This window comes from Leuciscus leuciscus (assembly GCF_965113295.1).
Source record: "Leuciscus leuciscus genome assembly, chromosome: 21".
Classification (NCBI taxonomy): Eukaryota; Metazoa; Chordata; class Actinopteri; order Cypriniformes; family Leuciscidae; genus Leuciscus; species Leuciscus leuciscus.
Window position 1 is genome coordinate 25,892,690 of NC_138745.1, and position 26,354 is coordinate 25,919,043.

Sequence of the window (26,354 nt, forward strand, 5' to 3'; positions counted from 1 at the left end):
CTGTGATTTTATGGAGCATAAAGTGTCAATCTCAGTTTTCCTACAATGTCCATCTCAGTATAAATCGAAATTAAATAGACACACATTGTTTGTTTGTAGGAAAAATAGGTTAGGCAGATTCTATTACCAAAGTGACTTTCTTTCCAAGCAAACATCTGGAACAACTGCAATTGGTCTCTCAAAAAACACTGCATTTAATTCAATTAAAACTGGGGATGAAACAGTTACCAGTTTGACTATAAACCATGATAAAAAATTCCAGACAGTTAGTATAACGTTTCATATTTTAATTATCATTAACCATATTTGATCATCGTGATTTGAAACACTATCAACATTAAGAAAAGTTAGCAACAGTTTCACGCAGGCACAGCATGCAGCGTATCGTATCGTTTTGTGTGAAGAATGAATGAGTCTTCAGAAAAGTTTTTATGGCATTTGCTTTTCATCTTCTCTCCGTGTAATGCCTAATAAAGTAACGTTTATATCTGCCTTGTAAACAGAGGTTTCCGGGGAAACATTTCATCTGTTCCATAAGTGCCACCTATTGTCAGAGAGTGGATTTACATTTTCATTCAGCCGTTCTTACATTTTTGTTAAGACCGATGCTAAAATCGGACCAAATTTATGTTGCAAATTTCATGTATGAGTAATTTTTTTTTTACATTTCCAGCACATTCTAACAATACCATATTGATAACCGTGATCATTTTGGTCACTGTAATCGAGATATTACATTCATACCGTTCAGTCTCTAATTAAAACAATAAAACACTATAAGAACATTTTAAAATCCGTTGTGTCCAGTAATGTCATACCTAGAGCAAAAAAAAAATCACAGTTCAATCATTTCTGTACAGATAATCAGATTGAACCTCACAAGGCAGAGGTTTCCACTTTATGGGCCACCCATGGATAAAGCACTGCATTGAATTCTGCTTTATAGTGTGTTGTAAAATGAATGTTGAGTTGAGGGATGTGTCCTTGCTTGGTCTGGAGAGGTGGCTGTGTTTGATGTCTTCGTACTCTGCAGCATAAATGCTGACCTCCGTCAACCCGGGGTTCTTAAAGGCCTGTTCGACGGCGCCCATCTGATGTGATTATTGAATGTTTATTCCCCTTTTCTCTCATTGTTAGTGCACTTAGAATGATTAATTACGCTGAGCTCTCTCTGTGACTTCTCTTCTCACTCAGGGGAGAAAAACAGGCTCTCCATGCTCCTTCCCCTTGTCTCTTTCTATCACTCACTCCCCCAGTCCTCTCCATTCAAATCAAATTCAATTTAGAGAGCACTCCATCTGCCATCATGGCCACTATACAATAACAACTACAGCAACGGTAAAACAGAAAATAAATAAGAACGCCAATAAATTGAAGGAATAGTTAAAGTACGGTTAAACCCAGAGTACTCAGTAAAACATAATACGATTTTATGTGAGCGGCACTTCATAACCTTCCTGTCTCTTTCTATACACATACGTCCATCTCTTTTCCCATCCCTCCATTTTTGTCTCTGCTTCCTCATTCTGTTCCAAAGCTGCTGAGTTTGACATTTAGAGGGGTATCAAATCACCAGACCAACACTCACCTCTTACATCCGCAGCATGAAATTCTTGACACAGCAAAGCCCTTTTATTCAAATAGATGTGTGTCTGTGTTTAAACATGCATGTTTCAGTTAATAAGCTCTGAACTGTCTGTCCACTATGTAAGTAATCCACTTAAACACCCAGAATGAAGTATCCGCAGATGTTCATCCTTTATACCAGCTGAGCAGCCAAAAGGGAAGGACAGTAGCAGCAGGCATGCTGTCTGCATTCAGATTTAGCCACCAGAGTTGCTACCACCTGACATGATGTTCATGAACCAACAGAATTTGCTTGTGATAGGTTCCATTATCTTGACAAATTTAACTGCTTACCAATAAACTAAAGATGTGATTTACAGTTTTCAGTAATGCGGTATAATCCGGTAACCAATTGCAATGTATTGTTATTGTGGGCACTTCTAAACACAGTGAATAATTGTAGATAACTTATTATTATCTGAACTGTTTAAATGTTTTGAATGCACATTAGCTTCATTTCGATCAACTGGTTAAAACTTAAATTTTTGGATTTGTCTGAAAACAGCAGACTGTAATCAAGGAGTATGCTTTGTTTTGCCTGTCAATCTTGTCCTCTGACCTGGTTTCTAGTTTGTTCCTTTGTTAGCCTTATTCAATTCACCTGTTGTCCAATTTATACTGTTGTCCAACTCATTGGTTACCTTTGTTTGGTCCATGCTTATAAGCCCTCAGTTCTCCCTTAGTCGTGATCCATTCTCATTGACGTTATGTTGTTCTCCTGAGCTTGTCATTAAAGACTGTTTTATTAATTCTCCTTCAGTTTAATGCTTTCAACACAACCAACCCGCGACAGAAGAATGGACTGATAGAGTTTAATTTTTGCTGTGTTTTTTCCCTTTTCGATTTTCATTTGGACCAACCCGCCGTCTAGCTTCTGTGTCTGGAGCAGGAAGACTGTCCACTGGAACATCACATGGGATTTCATCCATCTGGCGTGCCTTACGCACTACCCTGACCAAGGTACAAGGCACGCCTGCCAACGGATGGTCCCAGGGAAGATTTCGCTGCATTCGTGAAGTGGGTGCTGGTGAATAACAACTCACCACACACAATCGGCCCGGCGAAGGATGACATCACCAGCCCCACTTCAGCACCGCCAGAGATCAGCCATTTACCACCAGCAAGCGACCCGACAGAGATGGTTTTAGAACCCACCGCAGACAAGGGAGACCGGCCTGCAGCAATCGATGAGCCTGATCCAACAGAGAGGAATGGAGAGGACATCGCCCCAGAACCTGCGCCCCTCAGAGAGTCGGACCAGGTGCGTAAGCCGAAACCACTGTGCGTCACAGATGGAGTGATTGTGGAGTTCGACGGCTTGGAGGAAGGCCCCGCCGTGGTGAATGCGATGGTTAAAACCTCTGGAAGATATTTAGAGGATTTGATGGACTTATTTGAGGAGGTAATTACCCTGTTTCTCCTGTCCCCGCTGGTTCAGTCCAGCCCTGAATCTCCTGTGATCCCTCCCAGCCTCCCTCTCCCGCCTCCTCTAACAGCCAGTTCTGAAGCTCTGCCTCTGCTGGTTCCATTCAGCCCCTCTGCATCTCCAACACCATGTGAAGATCCGCCTCAGAGCCTCAAGTCACTAGCTCAGCCCACTAAAGAGGATCCCCAGGCTCAGCCTCTAAACCCATCACTCCACCGTGGCCTGTCGACACATCAGCTACACCTTGGCTCCTCCCTCCCTTGGTTCCACTGGAAACCATCAGCCATACGGCTCCACCGGGCTCCCTCGTCCCTCCAGCTTCTCCTTGGTCAGACGTCGACCTTCGGTTCCGTCTAGCTCCGCCATCCCCCTAGCCCCGCCTTTGTCCTCGGCTCCACCGGTTTGCTCGCCGCGGTTACACCACGTCTCCAGTACCAAAGGTGTCGCGTGGGCTCTTCGGCTCATTGACTTTACCTGGGTCTCCATCATTGGTGGCTTCATCTCCGTCGGTCATCCCCAGGATGCTTTCCATCAAGTCGCCGTCACCATGGCTCCTCTGCCTTCGACTCTGCCCTGGGGCCTCGTCCTGTCTGGTCTCTGGCTCAATATCTGGCTCCTCCTGCTCCTGGATTCCCTTTGGCTCCTCCCACCCTCCACTCCCCCATGGTTATGTTTTGCCCCTTGTCAAGTTCCTCGCCCCCCCCTGAACCCCCACCCTCCCTCCTCATTTGGACTATTTAAGGCGCGAGGACGTGCCTTTTCAGGAGGGGCCATTGTGTAACGAGTATGCTTTCTTTTGCCTGTCTGTCTTGTCCTCTGACTTGGTTTCTAGTTTGTTCCTTTGTTAGCCTTGTTTAATTCACCTGTTGTCCAATTTATTAACTCATTAGTTCCCTTTGCTTATAAGTCCATGCTTATAAGCCCTCAGTTCTCCATTAGTTGTGGTCCGTTCTCATTGACATTATGTTGTGTTAAGTTTGATTTTCCTATCTGTTCTCCTGAGCTTGTCATTAAAGACTGTTTTAATTATTCTCCTTCATCTTTGTGCTTTTAACACAACCAATCAGTGGCACAGACAGACTGAATGAAAATGCAAATTAACTCTCTGACAGTAGGTGCTGCTTACAAAGGAGAAATGCAGTGGGTACACGATAACCCCCATAAACAAAGCAGCTGTGCAACTTTCTGTTTCTGACACCCACTTGTCTTGGAGAAGAAAGCATGTAAAACAGCATTTACATGTTATTGAAAATGTAAGCTTTTCAGATTTTTTTATTCAGTATACTCTTAGAAAAAAAAGGTTCAGTAGGGTTCTATAACACTTCATGCCAAAAAGGTTCTATATAAGGAGAAATGCCTTAAATGATTGTAAAACACTTTCATGCTCAACAGGCTATTTAATTTTTTTGTTTACAAACTGATTAATTAATACAATTTAATTAAAAAATAATAATAATTAAAACTAAATCCATAAAATGATCCCATGATGGGAACCCCTAATAGGTTCTTTATATTAAGTGCCTGACAGAACCCTTTAAGGTTCTATATAGAACCCTTTCTACTAATATGTTTGTTTGTTTTTAACACCAAATACTTAAAGATGCCATTTCCCCCTTCAAATATTTTTTGTTTACACATTTGACATTTTAATCTGGATTAAAACCTGGCATCCTAGAAAATATTGAACCAAAAAAAATGGTTTGAAAATGCTCTTATTTTTGTTCTGTATAGTTCTTTTGCACTTCTGAATTTTTCTATTAGAGGACAACACTGAAGTTTGTTTATCTTTTCAACTGCTTATGCAATTCAACACCATAATTTGGTACCATCACATGCCTACAATAAACTTATTATTCATCTTTTTTCCCCATTGGTCAATTGGTTTAATTTTCTTTACACAGTCTCTGCTGTAGCCAAGACAATGCCAGGGTAGTTTGCGTAGGATGTTTGTATTCATGATTGAAGATTGGTGTATTTATGCACACCATCATTATTTAGTCTTAATTGGTTCCTGTTCTTTCAGATGTTATTTGGGCGTTAAAGAGGGTACAAGTGCATTGAGTCCTCCCTAAGGCCAGCGAAAAGGAGGGGAGACAGCTTCCTGGATTAACACTGTGTGTTGAGATCTGACAGCTTAATCGCGACTGCTTCCTCGGAAAAGAGAGTGCTTGATAAGAAACTTGAAAAAGAGGATATCGTCATCATTAATATGATTCATTTAGTCAAGTCATATCCCTTAATACCCCTACCAGGGTTTCCAAGATTCTACTCCTGCATTATACATGTACGTCTTTATCATTTGTCTTCAGTGAAGTGCATCGAACAATCCCTCCTGTCAGATTTTCCTGGATGTGAAATAGACACATTCTGTTTATTAATCCTAACACCACAATTCGCTGCTCTAGCTCTCTTTCTGCCCTCATTTACAGGCAAATAACTGTGATAAAATAACACAGCACCCTTTAAAATCTAACTTTTAGTTAATAGATAGAACAATATATCACATTTACTTATTATGAACGTCTGCAGCTAATATGATGAGAAACCAAGCTTTTATATTACCTCTGTTCACTTTATAGATGTAATAAAGGGGATGAAAATCAATTTCCAAATGCAAAAACAACTGATATTGGAGGCACCCTCTCTGTGTCATGAACATTAAATTATAAAGAGTTTTTATTATGGCAGCACTTGGACACAGCTCTATGTTATCTGTGTGTGTGCATATAATAAACACCAAAGATCTGTTACCATGGCAATGACTGGGAACAACAATCCCATTAGTGGGATTGATAAAAGGCCAAATGGAAGAAAAAAAAGGATAAAAGAGAAAATGAGGAAGAGAAATAACTGCAATAATATGGGTAAAACCTCTGATTACATTTTCCGGACGCTGCTATACTGAACATTAGCCCGTGTTAAGCCTTTAGCCTAAGGTAGTGGAGGTTATTTATAAAATATAATATAATATAATATAAATATAAAATTAAAAAAACACTTAAAACATTATTACATTTGAATGAGGAGGAGAAGCAGGCAGGTCTGTCAGATGAAAAGGGGCTCGGGGAGCAGTAAACAGATCCGCTGATAGGGCGTAACACTAAACGTATATCCCTAAACATCTGAACATTTTGCAGCATGGCTCATGGCAAAGCACCCTCAGATTTACAGCTAAATATGGGAATTATCAAATGTTTCTTCTGCTTCTGATTTGGGTTCCTTAATGGTTCTATTAATGATACTTTTAGCACATTTAAGAATTAAATATTTGAAAAGAAAGAAATGCAGTTCCACAGCCAAACGGTAAGGTGATATCAATAATAAATACATTTGAAAACAATTCTTTCTAAATTTTTTGTTTATACAGACTTATTTAAAAGACAATTATTTAATTGCACTATAGGATAAAAACTAAATTTTAACTAAATTAAGTTGAATAATGCCTTCTGTTGAGCTGCTTAGCTGAAATGAACTTGTTTCCTGAAGAACTTTGCAACATTGACAGTTACTGTATTGAACTGAAACAACAAAATTGAGCTGAATAATAACACTATTATCTTCCGTAGAGCTGCTTTACAGCTGAAAATTGAATTTGGGTACCACTTTATATTAAGTGGCTTTAAGTACTATGTACTTACATCTAAAAATAAATACAATGTAGCCTACTTATTGTATTCATGTTGTATTGTAAAACACATAGCTGCTATTGAGGTGTGACACGGGTAAGGTTAGAGACAGGTGTGGTGGTATGGCTAGGTTTAAGGGTGGATTAAGGTGTAAAGGAAGGGTCAACAGTGTAATTACAAATGTAATTACATAAATTAATTACAGATGTAATTACATGCTAGCCTGGAAATCCAGACCTAAATCTAAAAGATTAATGGTCTGGCGTCAACTAATGAAAATCGCCCAACTCGAGGGGTGGCACCAAGCATGCATTTGAAAATCTCACTGCACGCAACTGGATAACACTACGACCAATCACAACAAGCCCCATACGCTTAGCTACCAGCAGAGTTAACTGGTAGATTAGACTCTTACCGTATCCGGTCGGCAAAACAGCAAAAACACCCTTCTTGCAAAGGAACGATTCGAGCGGCGTCTTCTGTTCCTGTTTTAGATAAAAAGCCAAGTCTAACTCGTTCATTGTAGCGGCCAAAGCCGTTTCAAACAACTGGTATTCATCCATGGCCATCTTGCAATGTTTACTAATGACTTCAACGTCACAGCGCGGTCGTCATCTGTTTAGCTCACCTCTGGCCCGCCTATCTCAGATAACCCGATGTGATTGGTGCAGCTCAGATCGAGGGGCATATTTAATGAGCATCATTACTCGACACCAGAGTAACTCGCTGAGCAAATTTAACTTGTGCTCTCGCGAGAACTCTGGATTACCAGGGTAATTACAAGCAGGTATTTTTAAAATATAAGTACAATGTAAAAATACGTCCATTGTATCAAATTATTAATTTCAATGTTAGTACATAGTTAAAGCCACTTAATATAAAGTGGGACCTGAATTTGTTACATAAATGATCAATTTTACAACATTAACAGTTATTTTCCTGTTTTATTAAAGTGAGGATGATTTGAAACAATCTGTATTGTACGAATGTAATTTTTTTTGTATAAATAAATGTGACTTGACTTTATTAATTATTAATGATTTTTAGAGCAACCATAGTTGCAATACAATAATCGACCATAGCAATTTACTCAGAACAATACTAAACAAACAAACAATGCTGTAACACATCATTATTTTATTTTTATTACACGGCTCTGCGGAATACTTGATTCTGATTGGTCAATAGTGCCATCCAGCGGTAAGTTATTCCCAGATAATAACCGTTTAAAGCAGATAACGCAGGCTCATCCGGGTCACGGAAGTCAGCTGTGCTATATGCCTGCTAGGAACAGTTTTTCTTCGTGGAAGTTTTGCGTTTCGTGAGCTAATAAAATATTAAAACTCAGTCGAATCAATATTTTGTGTACAGTTATTTAATTATGCCATCCAGTATCGAGGACTCGCTCTCTCTTGTTTAATACAAACTCAGCTGCTGCCATTTTATGACTATTGTTTTGTACACTGTTGGATTATGAGATACAAACAGGTACGATTTTAAAACAGTTTAATCTGAAATCAATACATCTTATCCCCATAATTATTTATGTGGAGAAATGCTGTGTAATAAGTGACATAAATGACTGTATATCGTGCTTGCAACTGCTCTCTCAGTGGAAGCTTTGTGTTTAAAGACCTAATAAAATATTTCAACACAGATCAATATTTCGTGTCTAATTATTTACTTATGTGGCAAGCAGCCGTGTAATAAGCGGGATAATGATTATTATATATTGAAAAATTTCATTATGTGTGTCAGCTACACATTGTCATATGAACAACTAGTCAATAACTCACATTTAAACCTCACAGACAGTCTTAACCTGTATGCATTTGATTCACTAATAAACAGTGTTGAGGTAACGCATTACAAGCAACATGAGTTACGTAATCAGATTTTTTTGGTCACTTTTTTAAGTAACTTGTAAAGTAAGGATTACTTTTACTTTAAAAGAAAATATCTGAGTTACTTTTTCAAATAAGTAACGCAAGTTACTTTGTTTTCCCATGTATTGACTGACCCCTCTCCTGTCCCCATGTTGAGAGAGTAAAGCGCAGAGCCATTGTGTGCGCTGTGTAAATATGATGTTATTGTAGACCTAGACAAAATGTAAGCATACCTTTACTCATCTCACTTGCACAAAACCAGATTCAGTATTCCTCAAAATGAATAAAAACTGTGAAATGCAAACTCAGTATATTACGCAACCCTGCAATAAATAATGTTAGATATACTTTATGTATTTAATCTCACTTTATTAATAAAGTGGTTAATAAAGTGATATTAAATGCATAAAGTATTGGTTAATATGTATTTAATCTCACTTTATTAACCAATACTTTATGCATTTAATATCACTTTATTAACCAATATCTTTGCTGCTGAACTTTGATGATCCAATCCAATACTATTAATCAAAAATGACTTTAGATAGACATCACAATTGTGTTTAATTTTCTGTTTCATTGCTGAAGTAAGTGTTGAACTTTCTTTTCCTGCGTCCTATATTCTTCTGCAATCCAGAATGGCAGCACATCTGAACAGTTTATTTAAGCTGGACCCTCTACTGTACAGGTGTGAATTTGCATTTCCCTCAGCCTGAGTCTTATTCAGTTTACTTTTGGTGTGAAAGGGCCTTTACATTTGAAAAATGGTAGTTGGTAGTATGGTAGTGGTTAAGTTTAGGTATTGGGTAGGATTAAGTGATGTAGAATAAGGTCATGCAGAATAAGGCATTAATATGTGCTTTATAAGTACTAATAAACAGCCAACATCCTAGTAATATGCATGTTAATAAGCAACTAGTTAGTAGTGAAAATTGGACCCTAAAATAAAGTGTTACGAAACAAACATATCAGAATCATTTATTCGGGAATCTAACAACTTTGGTTGTACTAAATGTCTTTGATTCGCTCAAAAGAATCATCTCAAAAGAGTTATTCATTCAGAAATTGGACTACACAGGCTAAGTTACATGTTTTTGATGTATAATTAAATAGCTTATCAGAGACGTTCTTCGTTTTACTGTAGAATCAGTAGCGGTGCAATTGGACAATTATTGCAGGAACACTTAGGGGTCGTGCGCATGTTTTTGCATTCTACTCATCACTGCTTTTCCTTTGCTTTTAAACATGTGCTAACCCTTCATAACATTGTAAATGGACGCTTAGTCAAGTGTATTTTAGTGTGGTACAGTTCTGGCACAATTTTAAAAAATGGAACTGGTTATAAACCTTACTTACAGTCCTTGTCTTGAGGAATTCTGCACCAAGCAGCTTTAAACCATTCAACAGTTCAGACCATATCCAAATTAATGACAGACTCTTTTATTTGCAGCATCACAAACAGCATGCGTTCCAAGCATTATTCGTTCCAAGCAAAGCCACTTGTCTTTGAACAAGCTGGAAGCATCAAACTCTTCAGGTTAAGTCATTCAGGCATTCCAACGAGGCGGATCAGCGTTCTAATTATACTCTTGAAATGTTGACTTTTCAAACTGCTATCGCATGTGCCAAGATGTCCAAAATAGACCACATCGTTCAGCATGACTCCTCCTGTCATCTCACAGTAATTTGCGCTCTGTTATTTCAGTGATTTTCAGCATACATTCAGCCAATCCAGTGCACACAGTCACCACAATCTTTGTCTTCTTTGCATATGCACATGAATTAGTCATTATGCACATTATTATGTACGTGTACATTAAAAAGGGTGGTAGCTTCTCTGACCAACAACAACAACAACAACAACAACAAAAAACATTAAAAGAATCGTCGTTGTCAGTGAAGAAATGGTAAAGATGGAAAACCACTTTGATCTGACACATGTACACACACACACACACACACACACACACACACACACACACACACACACACACACACACACACAGAGAGAGACTCACCTGCAGTGTCTGTGTACACCTGCCACTGTTTCGATGATGAAGCACTCTCCCTCATTCAAACAGAAGGCCATCTCCTGACTGTCTTGGCATGGCTTGAAGAACTCGGAACGTACGGTGGAGGTTGTAGGGGCAACTGCGTGTGAAAGAGACACAGGGAGGGTGCAAGAAAGATGAGGGGGGACAGAAAGAGATTAATCAAGATTAAATAAGTTTAATCAAATGAATCAAACACTAATAATCCATCCATTTCCATAATGTCCATTCCAGTGATAAAATTACATCTGAATGAGTTCTCAATATTATGACATGAATGGTGTTAATTGAATCACACGTTCAAGTACGATGGTTTCACAATCATTTCACTGATTACAAATGAGCCCACGTAAAGTCTAGAAAATGTTCTAGAATCTATTATAGATCTTATATGGGGTATAAGGGTTTAATGACAGGCCATCAGGGATAATAAACCGCATGTTTTATGCTACAACAGGGATGCCAAATATATAATATATAAACTAGGCAGCTAGACATTTTTGTATGTTATATTGTGTGGGGGAAATATAAATGTATTACTAACTATTAAATATTGTAAATATGTATAAAAAAATGCCCAAGAAATATTTAAATAACATTTTTAAATACATACATTTAACATAGATACTGTTAAATGTATGAACCTAAAGAAAACTATGGCTTTTCTTACAATAAAATTAATGATAACAAAATAATTTATAATAATAAATGGGCTTAATTATGATTAACATCCCAAATAACCAAACAAGCTCAATCAATGTCCAGTCTTTCTCTTATATGAAGCTTTGAGATTTAATTGATCATTTTAGAGAAACAGTTCCTTCTGATTGTTATTTTAAATGAACTGGTTACATTTTTTGGGGGGGACAAATCAAACATTTTTGCCTGCTTTATCACAGAATGTTTGTAGCACTTAACACAACTAGACCCACAATGCATCGGCTCTTTAATATATTTAATTAGTGCAATTTATGAACAACAAATAACCTCCTTAATCAAGACTGATGCTAATGAATAAGCATGCTGGTCAAAGCCAAATAGCCTGCATTAGCACCTTCCTGTTGTTCTCTACAAACTGCAGAGATGATTCACATAAACAGTTCATCTCAGGAAGGACGGCTGCTTATAAAAAATTGCCTGCACCTTTTAATCAGGATCAGTCCAATGAATCTGGTTCCTATGACCCTTCTTTGCTTGCCTGACTTCAACATGTACATCAACATCTGCTGTGTTGTTAGCAGTTACTCTGAATACAAAACCAGGGCCTGCGGCACCTGGTACATGTTTACACAGTCATACCGCCACCAACCATGTCCATAAGCAGAAAACAATGCACTGAAAGCATGCACACATGAACACACATAATCTCCCAGACATCTGCCACGGAATAAAGCAGAGACATTCATAAGCGCTGCAAAGATGCCGCTGCCCACTCGAAAGCTACATCTGTAGTCTGCAGCTGCCAGCAGAAGAGGCAGTCTCAGTGCGAGCATGCGTCCTGCTTAAAAAAAAAAAGGCAATCCAAACAGCACCAGACACCTGCAGTCACACAGGAAAGGTCAAATCAATCTGTTGTTCTCGCGTCTTGATGGATAAATCTCAGGTCACTGGTGCAGAAGACGATGAAGGATTAGAAAATTGTTGAAACAAGAAAAAGAGATCAAAGATGCTTCGTTCATTTGAGAAAGCTGCGATGGATGACTCCATTACGCACGGTAGCCAAAAGCAACTGCTTTGCACCATAAACAATACAATAACAGCGCCAAATGCCTTATCCTAGCCCTCATACAGCATCCGACTGGATTTTTCATAGCCTCTTGTTCAAGTGTCCATAGAAACGGTGGGTTTTATGACTCGGTATAAATCATCTCAGAAGCATTGATCAAACGACCATTGATCTGCACATTTTGTTGTTAAAATGGAGGATTCTGTTGGGTAGATTATTAGTCTCATTTTTCTCCAGAGTGGCATTTCAAACCTGACTGGTATACTGCTGCTGACTGGCTAGTCGATCAGCAATCAGCAGTGTTTACTGTGTGACCCAGGGCTACTTATGGACCGATCTCTCGCCACTACAGCTCTAATATAGGTGCTCATAAAACCTGCCATATTGAGCCCATCCGCAGGCAAGGACTGCCAGAACATGCAATAAGCATTGCACAGGACTATATTAAAAGAGGGGAAACAAATCCAGTATAATAAATACATGATCTTTCAAGGGGTTTGGTAGAAGTGCTCAGCGAATTAATGAACATCGCAATCGATGCTCTGGGATTCAAAAGAGCTATTTGCAATCAGCTTCATTTTAGGAGTGATCATTGAGTTTATTAAATCAAAGGTGCCGAACGCCTGCAGGTACAGAACTGAGGCATAGCACCCACAATGCTTGCTTTATTCTTTTGCTTTCTATTGATAGGTTATTGAAACAGAACGGAAACTGGGAGTGCGTGGGCGACGACCCTCACCATCCAGCCTAATTAAGTCTGCAGGGATGTAATGATTTCCTCAACCCGCAACAGGCTTTGCTGTAAAGACAAACTTTTACAAACATGGGAAAATCTAACGGCAACAGATATAATAAGAACTTTATAAAGACGCAGATCTCATCAAATCTCAAGTTGGCCGTCACCAGTTGAGGCCATCAGACTGCATTCACACCGTGCACCTGGGACTCGAGAGCGCTCTCTGCACATCAGAAACTGTACTTTCATGTGCGGCCAGCTCATGCATGACATGATAATTGCTCAGCTTCTGGTTATTTAGTCATAAATCCTCCCCTCTTGTTATTCCCAAAATGGTTTGTCATAACATTTGATTCATCCTGGTTGCTTTAAAATTACCATTTTTTTCTGGAAGGCAATCTACACAAGTAAGTCCCTTGATAAGTTCCATGAAAACAGTCTTACCACTGTTCAAAACTGAATCTGAAATCCCAGGTTATTCATCTGAATTTGTGATGAGCGATTGGACAAAAAACAACGTCCTCATGCACACTGAAAAAGGCACATATCTATCCATCCATCCATCCATCCATCCATGTGTGTGTGTGTAATTTACCCAAATTGTTATATAACTAAAACACAATATTATTTAGTTTCTTTAAATATATCTTTAAAAGAAAGTACAATATTGTTTACACTTCTGAATGGTAAATTAAAAGAATAGTTTAGAAATGCATTATTTACTGAACTGGTTATTTAAATGAACAGTCCTAATAACCATATCACTAAAATGAATCACAAAACGAATCACTAAAAATCTGAGTTTCCAATGCTTGATATGAAAGAAAGAAATAGTGTGCAGGCAGGTTCAAGCATTTGCTTATCGCTTCACAACATTACACAACAATAAAATAAATGTAACACTGCATATGTGAGAGTGTGTATGTAAATCTGAGTCAGAAGAGCAAAAATATTTCTCCAATGTAGTCGGGAACACCCGGACAATTGTTACAAAATTTATTCAGTCACAAAAAAGCTATATGATGACACTTTTTAGCATATAGTGAATTCAGTGGTGTTCTCTCGCTGGCTGAGATTTTCTTTTTTGTCACTTTATATAAAATTCTGATGTCCAATATTTTTCTCCTGCTGTCTAAAGTTTCAATGCATTTGAATTTAAACATACAACTTCTTTACTGCTAGGTTGTTGGTTAAAAGTTAAAAGTTGCAGCTGGTAGCTATAATGCAACAATACTAGTTATGAAAGAAAAACTAAATGACTGAACACTATGCTCATTTGAGGTAAAGTGGACAACCACTGTGACAGACAATTGCTACACTCAAGACAGCTGGTAAATTTGTAATACTCAGTAAGTAATGAAGGAAATGTAAAAATGTTTTTGAAATGTAATTACCTACTTATAGAAGATCAAAATATATTCAATTCATATTGAATATGAGAGCAAATCACAGGCGGATGTTCCACTAGCAAGCTCTGCACACAATATTGAGTATTATGTAATGTATGTAATGTAGCAGTTCAACAACTCAGCTGCGAAAATAATCAACCAATTTAGAAATTGTAGCTTTCATAACTCTAATTTACAATTCCCTAGTGTTCTCTTTCAGTTTCTAGTCCCAGAACACAAAATGAACAGATGAAAGGAAAAGGGATTTGAAATATTAAAAACACATCACTATAATCACCTCCATATAGCGGGAAAACCGTACACATCCATGTGTAAAAACACACATGCTTTCTGTCACGGCAGAGACAGCCATGCACATTTACATTTGTAACATTTTCCTGAAAGCCTTCCCGTAATCACCCTGCTCATTAGTGTGCTTATGCTCTGGCATATCTCTGGGGAGACACCAGAATGAGCAGAGTTCTTCTATGCTGTTTACTGCACATCAAACACTGCACACACACAGAGCTGGAAGGTCTTCTAGGAACCTGGACTTAGCTTTCCCATCATGCACTGCTGCCCACTGCCCTGCTGCTCTCTCCTGGTGTAGTGAGGCAGGGAGCCTGTGTCTGACCGCTGAGCGTACAGAGCTTCTGGGACCCATGCATCACATATAAGCCCTGGCGATTCAGTGGTGTTTTGCATATTTTGAATAATGCATGTCAATACATTAGAATGAATTAAGTAGTAAACTGTATCTGGTCTTCACTAATAAAAAATGTTTTTAAGCGCATATTTATGGGTCAAGATCCTGGATTATAAAATAGTTTGTCCTGGTCCTCTAATTTGATGGGTCAGCGGCATCCCGAGAGAGCTGATATACAGTTCAACAGGACGTTTCACTGTTTTTTATCATTCCATTTGTTCACAGTGTTTCAAATAGAATGTGAGAGGTATGACCTCTCTATATGAGTGTGATTGCTATCATCTAACAGTCTAATAAAATAAAGTAAATTTTGAGTAACACACATGGTAGGACACAGTATGTGACTTTGGGTATTTTTGCAAATAATAATAAAGTTCAAATTATTCAAATATGAATAATTCAATGACTCCCTCTAATTCAATGACTCCCTCTACAGAAAAGCACATTTCATTCCTGAATGAATCAATGTCAATGTGAACCAAACAGTTTAAGCTGCAGAAAGAATCATTGAAAAAGTGCTGTTGGGCTGTTATATCAGCTCTATTGGAATGGCATTGAAGCAAATTTGAGTAATTCATCACATTTTAGAACCAGAAATAGCAGTTGTATATTGTTTAATATAATTAATAGGAGTACTGTTGCCATGTGGTTACTCAGAGATAAAATAAATGAACTTGAACTCCCTGTGAGTTGATTTATTTATTGTACACTTTTCAGTACGTGCAGGCCATGACACAAGTCACCAACGCACGTGGCCACCTTTTGACAGCTTCCACCTTGCCTTTTCCTCTCACACCTACCCAGTGGGGCCACCTGTCATGGACAAATGGAGGTTAGTGGTGGGACTTGTGCGTAAAAGTGTATGCTTTTGCTGTCAGAGGGATGGTGGGCTATACGAGCACTTCTGCTTACTGACAGCTCATGATGGCTCTACACACAAGCATCTGTCACATGGTAACAGCGTGCCCTGTCCTTCACCCGTTGAGATGACAGGCCCTTGGGGAAACTTTATGCAAAAAGCCTTTTCTTAACTCACAACTACTGTTGAAAAATGATTCAATAAAATACAAGTACTTAATGGTCTTCATGACATTCGGTTTGTTAATGGCTCCTGAATGTCTTCCTTCTTTCTCCGCTGTGAGGGGAACACTACAATACTTTGACATTGTTTCCTGCGTAGCAGCGCTATGCGGATGCAGAATCTATAGCAAAAGAAATCCTGTTTTTATCCGAGTGTCTTTCAGTCTGAATTGGATGTGATAAGAGTTTAACTTTATGTACTAACAGAACTGTTAATGCAATTGTGAAGTGTGTAGTTTTTTCCGATGCTAAAATATCTGCCGATATAGCTTAAAACACAGCGATAACTATAAGTAAGCCACTGTGACACAATATGTAATGATTGCTCTGTTTGTTCGAGTATGGACACTTTTCACATGTCTGGATTTGAAACTTGAATGTAAACTAAGCAGGGTAAAGTAGGTAGCCTACAACGAGAAAAAATGGTTGTGCTCCTGATTTTGCAAAATATTACATATTTTGTTGATCCTGGTACAACAGTCCTGTCTGAAAATGTAGTCCTAACCATATCCCTATCCCTAAACCTAATCCTACCCATAACTTATCCCTAAAATCAGAGGGACGTGATAGATGAATAACACTAGCCGTGTTTCCACTACCCTTAAAATTGCGCAAATTGAAACTGCGAATTGAAAATACGCCCAATGGAAAAACGTCAATTTCGCAAAAAACTCCCATTTATCGCAAAAAAGTGTTTACCCTCGCATGAGGTGGTTTTTCAGGCAATTCGAAAAATAAATATTTTGCAAAACTGCAATGGAAACAGTTTTTGCGCATTTACAGGTCAGCTGAAGTAGATGACGTGGTGTGTTTGGACAGAATACGAGACAGAGTTCTTTATTAAATTCATATAAGACAAAAGAATTACAGGAATAATGGATTCTAAACCTCAAATAAATGCCACAATCAAGACCTCGAAGCAGAAATGAGGGAGAAACACCCAGAAACATCTCATATGTGCCACCCACAAGTAGCCTATAATAAGGGTCGTTCCTTACCATTAATGCTTGGAAACACACATACATCTCCTTCCATTAATAATAATGGCCAGTGCAGTGGCTGAGATATAGTACATAAACCTACCAACGTCCGTTGCCATGGTTTTTGGAATGATTTTACTTAAAATTAAGTTTTAGTCGCATAAGATCGGTCAATGGAAACGCTGTCATTTCGCAATAGTTTTTTGTCGACATTAAAAAAAATAAATATAAAAAATAAATAAATTAAAAAAATCGCAAAAGTTTTGCGCAAATCTGTAATGGAATGTAGAAGCCTACTGATGTAGAAGCATCTAACCTTGGTTGTAAGCCTAAAGTTGACATAAACTGTCAAATCTGACTGGTTGATTGGAATGTTGTTCCAACAAAGATGTTGATTCAGGAACTGTAGACCTATAAGTATTTTGCCTGCGCTCAGTAAAGTCCTGGAAAAGATTATTCATACACAAATTTGTAATTATTTCCAGAATAATAATTTGATGACTATGTTTCAGCATGCATATAGAAAGGCACATTCTACCAGTACAGCTCTTACACAAATGACTGATGGATGGCTTAGAAGTATGGATAATTCGGAATTAGTTGGTGTGGTCATGTTGGACTTTAGTGCTGCTTTTGATGTAATAGACCATCAAATTTTAATTGAGAAATTACAGAGTTACGGATTTTCTCCTTCTGCTGTTACATTAATGAAAAGTTATCTTTCATATAGAATGCAACGGGTTTTTTATAACGGTTCCTTATCTAATTATAAAAGTTTAGTTTGTGGTTTACCACAAGGTAGTTGTTTAGGTCCTCTTCTGTTTTCGGTTTTTATCAATGATTTGCCAATGCGTCAATGACAATGTTTGCTGATGACTCAACTGTTTACTATGCTTCAGATTCATGTGACAAACTCAATCAGGTTCTGTCTAGAGAATTAGATTCAGTGTATAAGTGGGTTAGTGGAAACAAATTAGTATTAAATATATCCAAAACTAAAAGCATGATCATTGGATCAAAACAAAAATTGATGCTTAAACCAAAATTAAAGTTACATTTAGCCGGGCAAAGAATACAAACAGTAGAAAAGGCTAAACTGTTGGGTTTGGTTATTGATAGTAGTCTTTCATGGACAGAACACATAAATACTATTGTTAACAGAATAGGATGCGGCATTGCAGTAACAAAAAAATGCTGTCAGTATGTGAATCAGAAAACTTTAAAAATAGTAACAGAGTCATTAATATTGTGTCACTTGTCGTATTGCACTGAGGTGTGGTCCTCAGCATCAAAAAAGGACTTGACAAAAATTCAGGTTGCACAAAATAAAGCAGCAAGACTTGTTCTGGGCTGCTCAATTGAAACAAGTAGAGATCAGATGTATTCTACTCTTTCATGGCTTACTTTAAACCAAAGAATAACAGTTACTTTAAGTACTATGATATATAACACATTGAAAATGAAAATGCCTATTACTCTGTTTAATCAAATAGTATATTGTAATTCCGTGCATAACCATGACACCAGAAAGGCAAATAATGGTCATATAACGACCCCCTATCCAAAAACTAATTTTATGAAGAAAACATTATTGTATAGAGCTATTGTCATTTGGAATAACATTCCCATTCAAGTGCGTCAGCTTTGTAATAAGCTTTCATTTAAAAAAGGTGTTAGGTGTTTTTTATTGATGTAGGTTTTGTTATTTTGATTTTAAGTAAGGTTATTATAATAATGTTATATTTATTCGGATTATAAATTGAAATTAAATTGTATGTATGTATGAGTATGTGTTTGTTTGTGTATGTAGGTATTGATATGAAATATGTATGTGTTAATTGTTATGACGAAATGTTTTTGTTGTTATGTAATAATGTACATTTTTAGAGCGGACCCCAGGAAGACTAGCTGACTGCATAGACTTTCAGCTAATGGGATCCTAAATAATAAACAAATAAACAAAAACATGTACTTGGTGAAATCACATTCACTCTAAACCTACAGGTTCCGTATGTGTCAGAAAACCTGCAGAAAGCCAAACTCGCAATAGGCTACTTTAACAAATGGAGATAAATGAAGACTATACCAATTATATCCTGAAACACACTAAGGCTACGGATTAAGTGTACAGATCTGCTAATGTTTTTAGTCTTGCAAGAGCATTTTTACTCTGTCCTTTGAGCATTTTTATTATGCTAAGTAAATTAAAAGCTTTCACCTCTGAATTACAGTGAAGATGAAAAGATGATTTACTTTTAAAAAAAAAAGAGACAGAGATAGAGAGTGCTACAGGGCCTACTTGTGTAAGATATGATGCTACAAAATTTTTGGATATGAATATAGAACGTCTTAATCTGTCCATAGAGCCAACCATGAAATTAACATTTTCTTTCTTTTCTTTCCTTTTTTTTTTTTTTTTTTTGTAAATGGAGTACCCTGTCCATTTTTCATTTAGATATTCCTGCAGTTTAGAAAGCTCAGATGACAGCATGTATGAGGCAAGCAAAACTGCAACAAACTCGTATAATGGATCGCAGTGTCAGCACAGCACCTTTACATATCAGACAGAAGAAGTTTCTGAGTAAACAGTGATTTTTCAAGCTGTGCTTGCATCAACATAATCACAATGGATATCTTGGTCAGTCTCAATGTAAGAGGTTTGAAGCAGCATTTTTACTGAAATAGGGGCGATTGAGGTTGAACATTAAGGAAGTAGGAAAATCAGGATTAAATGGCATGAAACCCACTGATTCCAAGGCAGGGGTGCCCAATCCTGTACTGGGAGATATGCTTTCCTGCAAAGTTCAGCTCCAATCCTGATCCAACACAAGAGAACCAGCTAATTAAGATCTTCAGGAGTACTGGATAATTACAGATAGTTATGCTGGATCAGGGTTGGATCTGAACTCTGTAGGCAGGTAGATCTCCATGAACAGGATTGGGCACCCTTGCTCTACGGGAAGTGCATACATTTTTGCTTTCACTGAACATAAAATGGTATTGCAGAGAATACATCACAGCATTTCTTTCACATAGGCGACTTACATCATAATACTTTGTTTAAAAGAAAAAGATGCAGCAAAGTTTATTACAGCCACCTAAAATAGCCATAATTGAACAGGAGAAAACCAAGGGAAGACAATTTGTTGCTCTGTTAAGAATAGTTGAAAGTGTCTAGACAGATGACTTCCCCTGAGAGGAAAAGGAGACTGACTCATTAAATCCCACAGCAAGGCGAAGACAGGGATAACTTAAGACAGATTAATACCAGAAACGAGAGCCATTACCGCTCTGAACGGGAAAAAAAAAGAAAAAAAAATTCTGACAGAATAACTGGGTAGGATCTAGAAAGGTAAATGGACTCGTCTCAGCACCCTCTTCTGGAAACAATGACAGCCATGACTAAATGCAAGTGACAATTAAGACAAAACTAGCAGCTTTGACAAGTTACATGAGAGTCTAACCATTTTCTGCCAATGCAAAAACAATCAAAATATGAAATCATGATGAATAGGACAGGGAACAAATCTAAGCGGTTGTATCGCGCTAAAAGCAAACATCTTTAATTAAGCGAAATGTTTCACATGCATTAGTAGAATATAAAAGGCAAATTATGTGCTTTCACAACCTCCACTATGATAGTCCATAAATGACTTTGAACCGCATAAGTTGAAAAAAATGGTATGAATTATTAAGCCTTCCATTCATAAGCAGGAAACATCTCACAAACATCTTCAAATGCTACAAAAAGGGTCCTCATCTTCCCTGACTAAAAGAAAACAAATGATATAAAATTAGATATGTATGGGGCATAATAGTGCAGATCATATGCTTTTAAAGAAATTTAAATCTGAAATGCCATTAACTTCATTTCCTGTTAAGCATGTGACAAAAACAATTATAGGCCCATACTGTGAAAAATGCATAAACAGAAAGCAGCCATTGATAGTGCTTCTGATAGCCAATTCAGATGTTAATTGATCTAAAGACTTCTATCTCCCTGTTTTTTTTTTTTTTTTAGTAAATGTGTGGCATTATTAATAGGCCAAAGTATTCTTAAATCAGAACATGAAAGTAGACAAATGTAAGGAAATTTACAGTATTCCTATTGCTCTGTTCCTAAACCCAATGAGCATAATTTTAAGGCATCAGATGCTCTCGACACGAAGGCTGTTGTAGAAGGTAGGCAACTACCTTATGCAAACTTTTTAAAAGCCTTGAAGTTCGATGGATGGATGGATGGATGGATGGATGGATGGATGGATGGATGGATGGATGGATGGATGGATGGATGGATGGATGGATGGATGGATGGATGGATGGATGGATGGATGGATGGATGGATGGATGGATGGATGGATGGATGGATGGATGGATGGATGGATGGATGGATGGATGGATGGATGGACTGTACTTGTCAAAGAAAGGCCATTAATTGATATTTTATAGCACGTTATCCTAGCAATGTGCCGATATCCTGCGGCAGGAATAGGAGCAATAAAATCCCCAATGCTGGACATCCAGATTACACACTTTTGTCTTTTATGAGGTCTCTTTGCACAAGGCAACAAACCCAGGACCCTTTAGCCTCCCCAAGTTTCCTGATGTACTGCAGATTTGGCCAGTTATTCATCATTTGATCTGCTCAAATCGCTCTGCCTCCCACACTCTCAAAACGTCAAACTGATTCATGTATTCATTATCCAGCGCCGAGGATGCATGCCTAAGCTCGTACACTCTCTTTCTCTCCCGGTCCCTATATCTCACTATTCTTATTCGTCTTCTTCCTCCTCCTTATCTCCCTCTGTCTCTTGTTCTCCCTCGCTCACACCCAGCTGCTTTATGTTTCTGCTTGGTCTCATGTTTCTCCATAAGAGGGGGAGTTATAATGAGCCATGTCTCTGAAGACATACTGTAGTAGATAGACTTTCCATGTGAACGTAACTGATAAGCTTAACCAGCTACTGTAGCTACTGAAGCCTTATCAAAGGCGATCTACTGCTTTTCACGTGCATCTTGGGTAAAGCTAGCATGCTACAGAATGGAAACACATGTTCCACAAAATTCTCTGGATGTTTGACCAGAATAACCTTGGCGATAAGAGAACAGCTGCAAGGCTGATCCAGGATGGAGGGCAATCTCCTTTAAGCTGGGTGTCCTCTCAAATCACTTGTCTTATACGGCCTCCCCTTTCCCCTTAACCCATGTCCTGGAGAGGAAGTGTACCCACAGCTTCACTGTGAGCACAGCTATATTTAACGCCCAATGAAATATTTATCCTCAAGCTGAGACACAGGAGGATGTGCAGAGCCAGCATAAATGGGAGGGGGCTGAGAGACAAGAGAGTGAAAAAGAGACGGGGTGAGGAAGTGGGGATGAGGGGCCAGAGCCAAAATTTTTGTCAATGATTTGCTCCTTTTCAGATGTTAAATTGCAACACTCTTTTCACACTCAATTAATTCAACCAGCAATAATGCAAAGCAACATAATAAGCTATATAATGTTTAAGAGCATTCTGCGATGAAAAAAGAAAGAAATGAAATGGCCCACTCCTTAGTCTTGATTAGACTAATTTCATAGTTATTTCCTGAATACACACACCTTTAGCATAATGTGACAAAACTACAGCTTGATTGTAAATGATGCACAAAAAAAGTGATCAAGCTGATCTGTGAATTTTGTTTTCCCTCAAATTTCATGTGTTTTATGTAATCTTAAGCTCTTCACTGACACTGTTGTTTCCTTGGTAACAAAGTACACTAACTTTTGAAAGTTTTTTGATAAAATGATGCCACAGCTGATTTGTGTTAATCATTTTGGTGTTAAAACACAATTTGGTTTAGTTTATGATTATTTCACACTAAATTAATCATTTAAAATATCATAATTAAAGCAATAAGCCACAAGAGACTGTGTGTTACAGTGAGTTAACCATGACTAAGGGCTATTCTTATGATTTTACAATGACTTAAAAATATAAATGATCAATCCCTGGAGTTAAAGAAACTTTTTTCAATTGTGAATTCAAATTCATCTTTCGACTGAAGCAAGTGTCTTGAATAAGCACACAACATGATTTACTGGATTAACATCCTTTGTTGGTCCAGGAAAAATACTCTTTTGAAACAATCATAACCCTAATCCTAACCTTAAACCAATCCCTAAATAAAACCCCCATCAGCTAGCATTGTTGTTTAACAACCAACAAGCGGTAAGTCAGGAACATGTCCTACTTGGCTAAATCATGTTAAGCTCAATGAAACACATATCCTTTTGAATTCAGAAAATCAGGTTGAAGATGAGTAACACTCACAGTGTATCAGCAAAAAAAACATGACCTAGATCTCAAGTCTCAGATGAGCATTATATCTGAAACCAGGAAAATGAAACGGAAATGACTGTCTGAATTAGGAAAGCTCAAACCATCTCCTGTTTGCTGCCATAGGGAGACAGTTCTTCAGCGGGAAGCTAGGATAAAGGTGGTACTCCTATACCAGTCTACAAAAAGAAAAAAAGAAAAAAGAAGAATAAATAAAAATGGATGAGACATACTGGAGTGGAAAGATAGCAGCAAGTTACAAGTAAAGGTGAGCTATGGTTATTTTCTTTCTCCCTGTATCTGTCTCTTTTCATTTTCCCTTAGAGCGCCGGACAAAACAGAAGAGCGATTCCTCCACTAACCTCTGGAGTGAAATGTGATTCAACAGTGGGCAGTGAGGTAGTGTATAGTCTCCGCAGTGTATGTGTGTGAGAGAAGAAGCAAGCAGGGTGTGATGTACTGCTAGCAGGTGGCCTGGTTTTAGTATGCAAGAAAAGCAGGATAGAGCGCGGTGTATATGCATGCCAGTCTCGAAGTCTCTCTCTTCCTGTCTCTTTGCTCCCTTTCCCTTGGCACTGCTCCCAGCATATGGCTCAAAGATGGGCATCCACAGGGCACACATTAGGACCCACTGACACATAAACCAACAGGCCTGATGCAAGACTGGCCACACTGACCTTTTTTCTGCTCCAGATGACTGTGTCCAGTACTTGCTGTTTGTTTGCTTGTGAGCATTAGCATCAGTGCACATGCCATTTATATGGGCGAGGTGATAGTAGTAATGTTAATTAATCAAATGGATCGATTTTTGAAGAGAAAAGCTCATGAATGAAGATGATTTAAAACATATCATGCCATCTGCTGAGTATTTTTTGCAATAGGCCGCTGCTGTCGTGATGAACGATAGTATTAAGGTCTGTCCGCAATCTAATCTCCATGTTGGTATGCTCATCAGAACTGTGGTTCACTTGAATTCGTCCAAACAAACATAAGGGGTGCCAGCTCTCTGGATTCCAGAAAAGAGGATTACAAGGCTGAAACTCAGCACACCCTCCACCCGTTTCATGCACGAGCCGGCCTGATCCAATCATCCTGAAACACTCTAAACAAGAGAGGGGTCACGCTCTTCGCCTCCTTGGAGTGTCTATCATGGGGCCCCCTGGGTGCTGATGCATTTGAGTGACACAGACTCTGAATGTGTGTGATCCTGTTTAACCTCTGTGCCCTGCCAAGTGCCAGGCTCCCTGCCTGTTTAGTATGCAGACCTGTGACATTCATCCAACCACAGAGAACGAGGGATGGACTGCTGCCAGGCAACGCAGAGGAGAGGAGAGGAAATAAAAGAGGAGAGGGAAGGAGATGAGATAAAAGATGAGGAGGTTAAAATAATAGGAGAAAAGAGGAAACAAGATGGGAGGAGAGGGGATGAGATTGGTCAAGAGGAAAAGACAAGAGGACAGAGTACGGGAATGAGAAAAGAAGAGAAAAGACTAATGAGAAAATATGACATGAGGAGAAGAAAGACAAGTGGAGAAGAGGAGATGAGGCTAGATTAGAGGAAGTGGAGGGAGAGACAGGAGAAAAGATGAAAGGAGATAGAATGAGAGGGAGTCAAGAGGAGAGGGGAGGAGCAGGAAGGAAAGGATGCGAGAAGAGAGGAGATGGGAGAGACTAGGAGGAGGTGAGAGGAGAGGAGAAAAGAGGAAAGGAGATAAGATGAGAGGGGATGAGTAAAGTCAAAAGAAGAGGGGAGGAGTAGGAAGGAGAAAAGACGAGAGGATACTAAAGGATGGAGGGACTTGAGGAGAGGAGAGAAAAGAAGACAGTAGACTAGAAGAGGAGAGAGGGGACATAGAGGTGCGAGGAGAGAAGAGCAAAGGAGATGGGAGGAGAGGGGATGAGACAAGTCAAGAGGAGAGAGAAGGAAATGAGACATTAAAGAGAACGAAGGATGGGGTGGAGGAGGGAAAAGTGGAGAAGAGACTAGGAGGAGAGGAGAGATGTGAGGGGAGGTGATTAGACAAAAAAAAGACAACAGAAGGGGAAAGGGGCGGAAAAGGGAGCAGATGAGGGTCAGAGATTAGGAAATGTGAGAGGATACAAGATGAGAACAGATGAGAGGGGAGGAGACAAAAGGAGACGAGACTAGATTGGACGAGAGCGGAACAGACCAGCCTATGAGAGGAGAAAAAGGAATAGCCCTTGTTGCTGCGCTCACTTTCTCTCTTAGTATTGCTCCTCTTCCCTCCTGCCTGAGATTTTCATTAACCAACAGCCCTGTGATTTACGAGCAGGAGCCCAGCTGAAGGTGGGGGAGTATAGCCTGTGTGAATATGCACTTCAGCAAACACACACACACACACACACACACACACACAAGATTCCTTTGCTCAAACGCACACAAATGCGCTGCTAAAAACATACCCTGAAACACAAACACGCATTAATATAACATACTTCATTAGATTTGCATCCGTTGTGTTTGTAAAATGGCTCTTCTAGAAGTGGACAGATGCAATTATGTTCCCTCCTTTTCGTTTTTTTTTTTTTTTTTACAAAGAACCGAAAAGATAAGATTTAATCAGGAGTACACAAATTTGATGAAACAATCTGTCTCTGAGTGGCTCACTTCACACAAATTAAAAGGTGAAGAGTGTCATTCTAGCAGAAACAATCAGAACTTAAAAACACAACAACAACAATGGCCTCCAACATATTACATTTTTCAGTTGGGTAGGCCCAACCCAAAAATCACACTTACTGGTTGAGCCACTGCTGCCAATTGCAATTTTCTTTGGTGCTAC

The 26,354-nt window shown here is 38.6% G+C and overlaps 1 protein-coding gene across 3 annotated transcripts in view; it reads right to left on the minus strand.

Moving 5' to 3' along the window:
• nrg3b (neuregulin 3b) overlaps positions 1–26,354 on the minus strand; it is a 141,031-nt gene that overhangs the window by 45,959 nt on the left and 68,718 nt on the right. For all 3 annotated transcript variants that reach the window (XM_082152940.1, XM_082152939.1, XM_082152938.1), the window contains exon 2: positions 10,583–10,715. In XM_082152940.1, the coding sequence (XP_082009066.1) occupies positions 10,583–10,715 (133 nt within the window). The remainder of the gene's footprint in view (positions 1–10,582; positions 10,716–26,354) is intronic.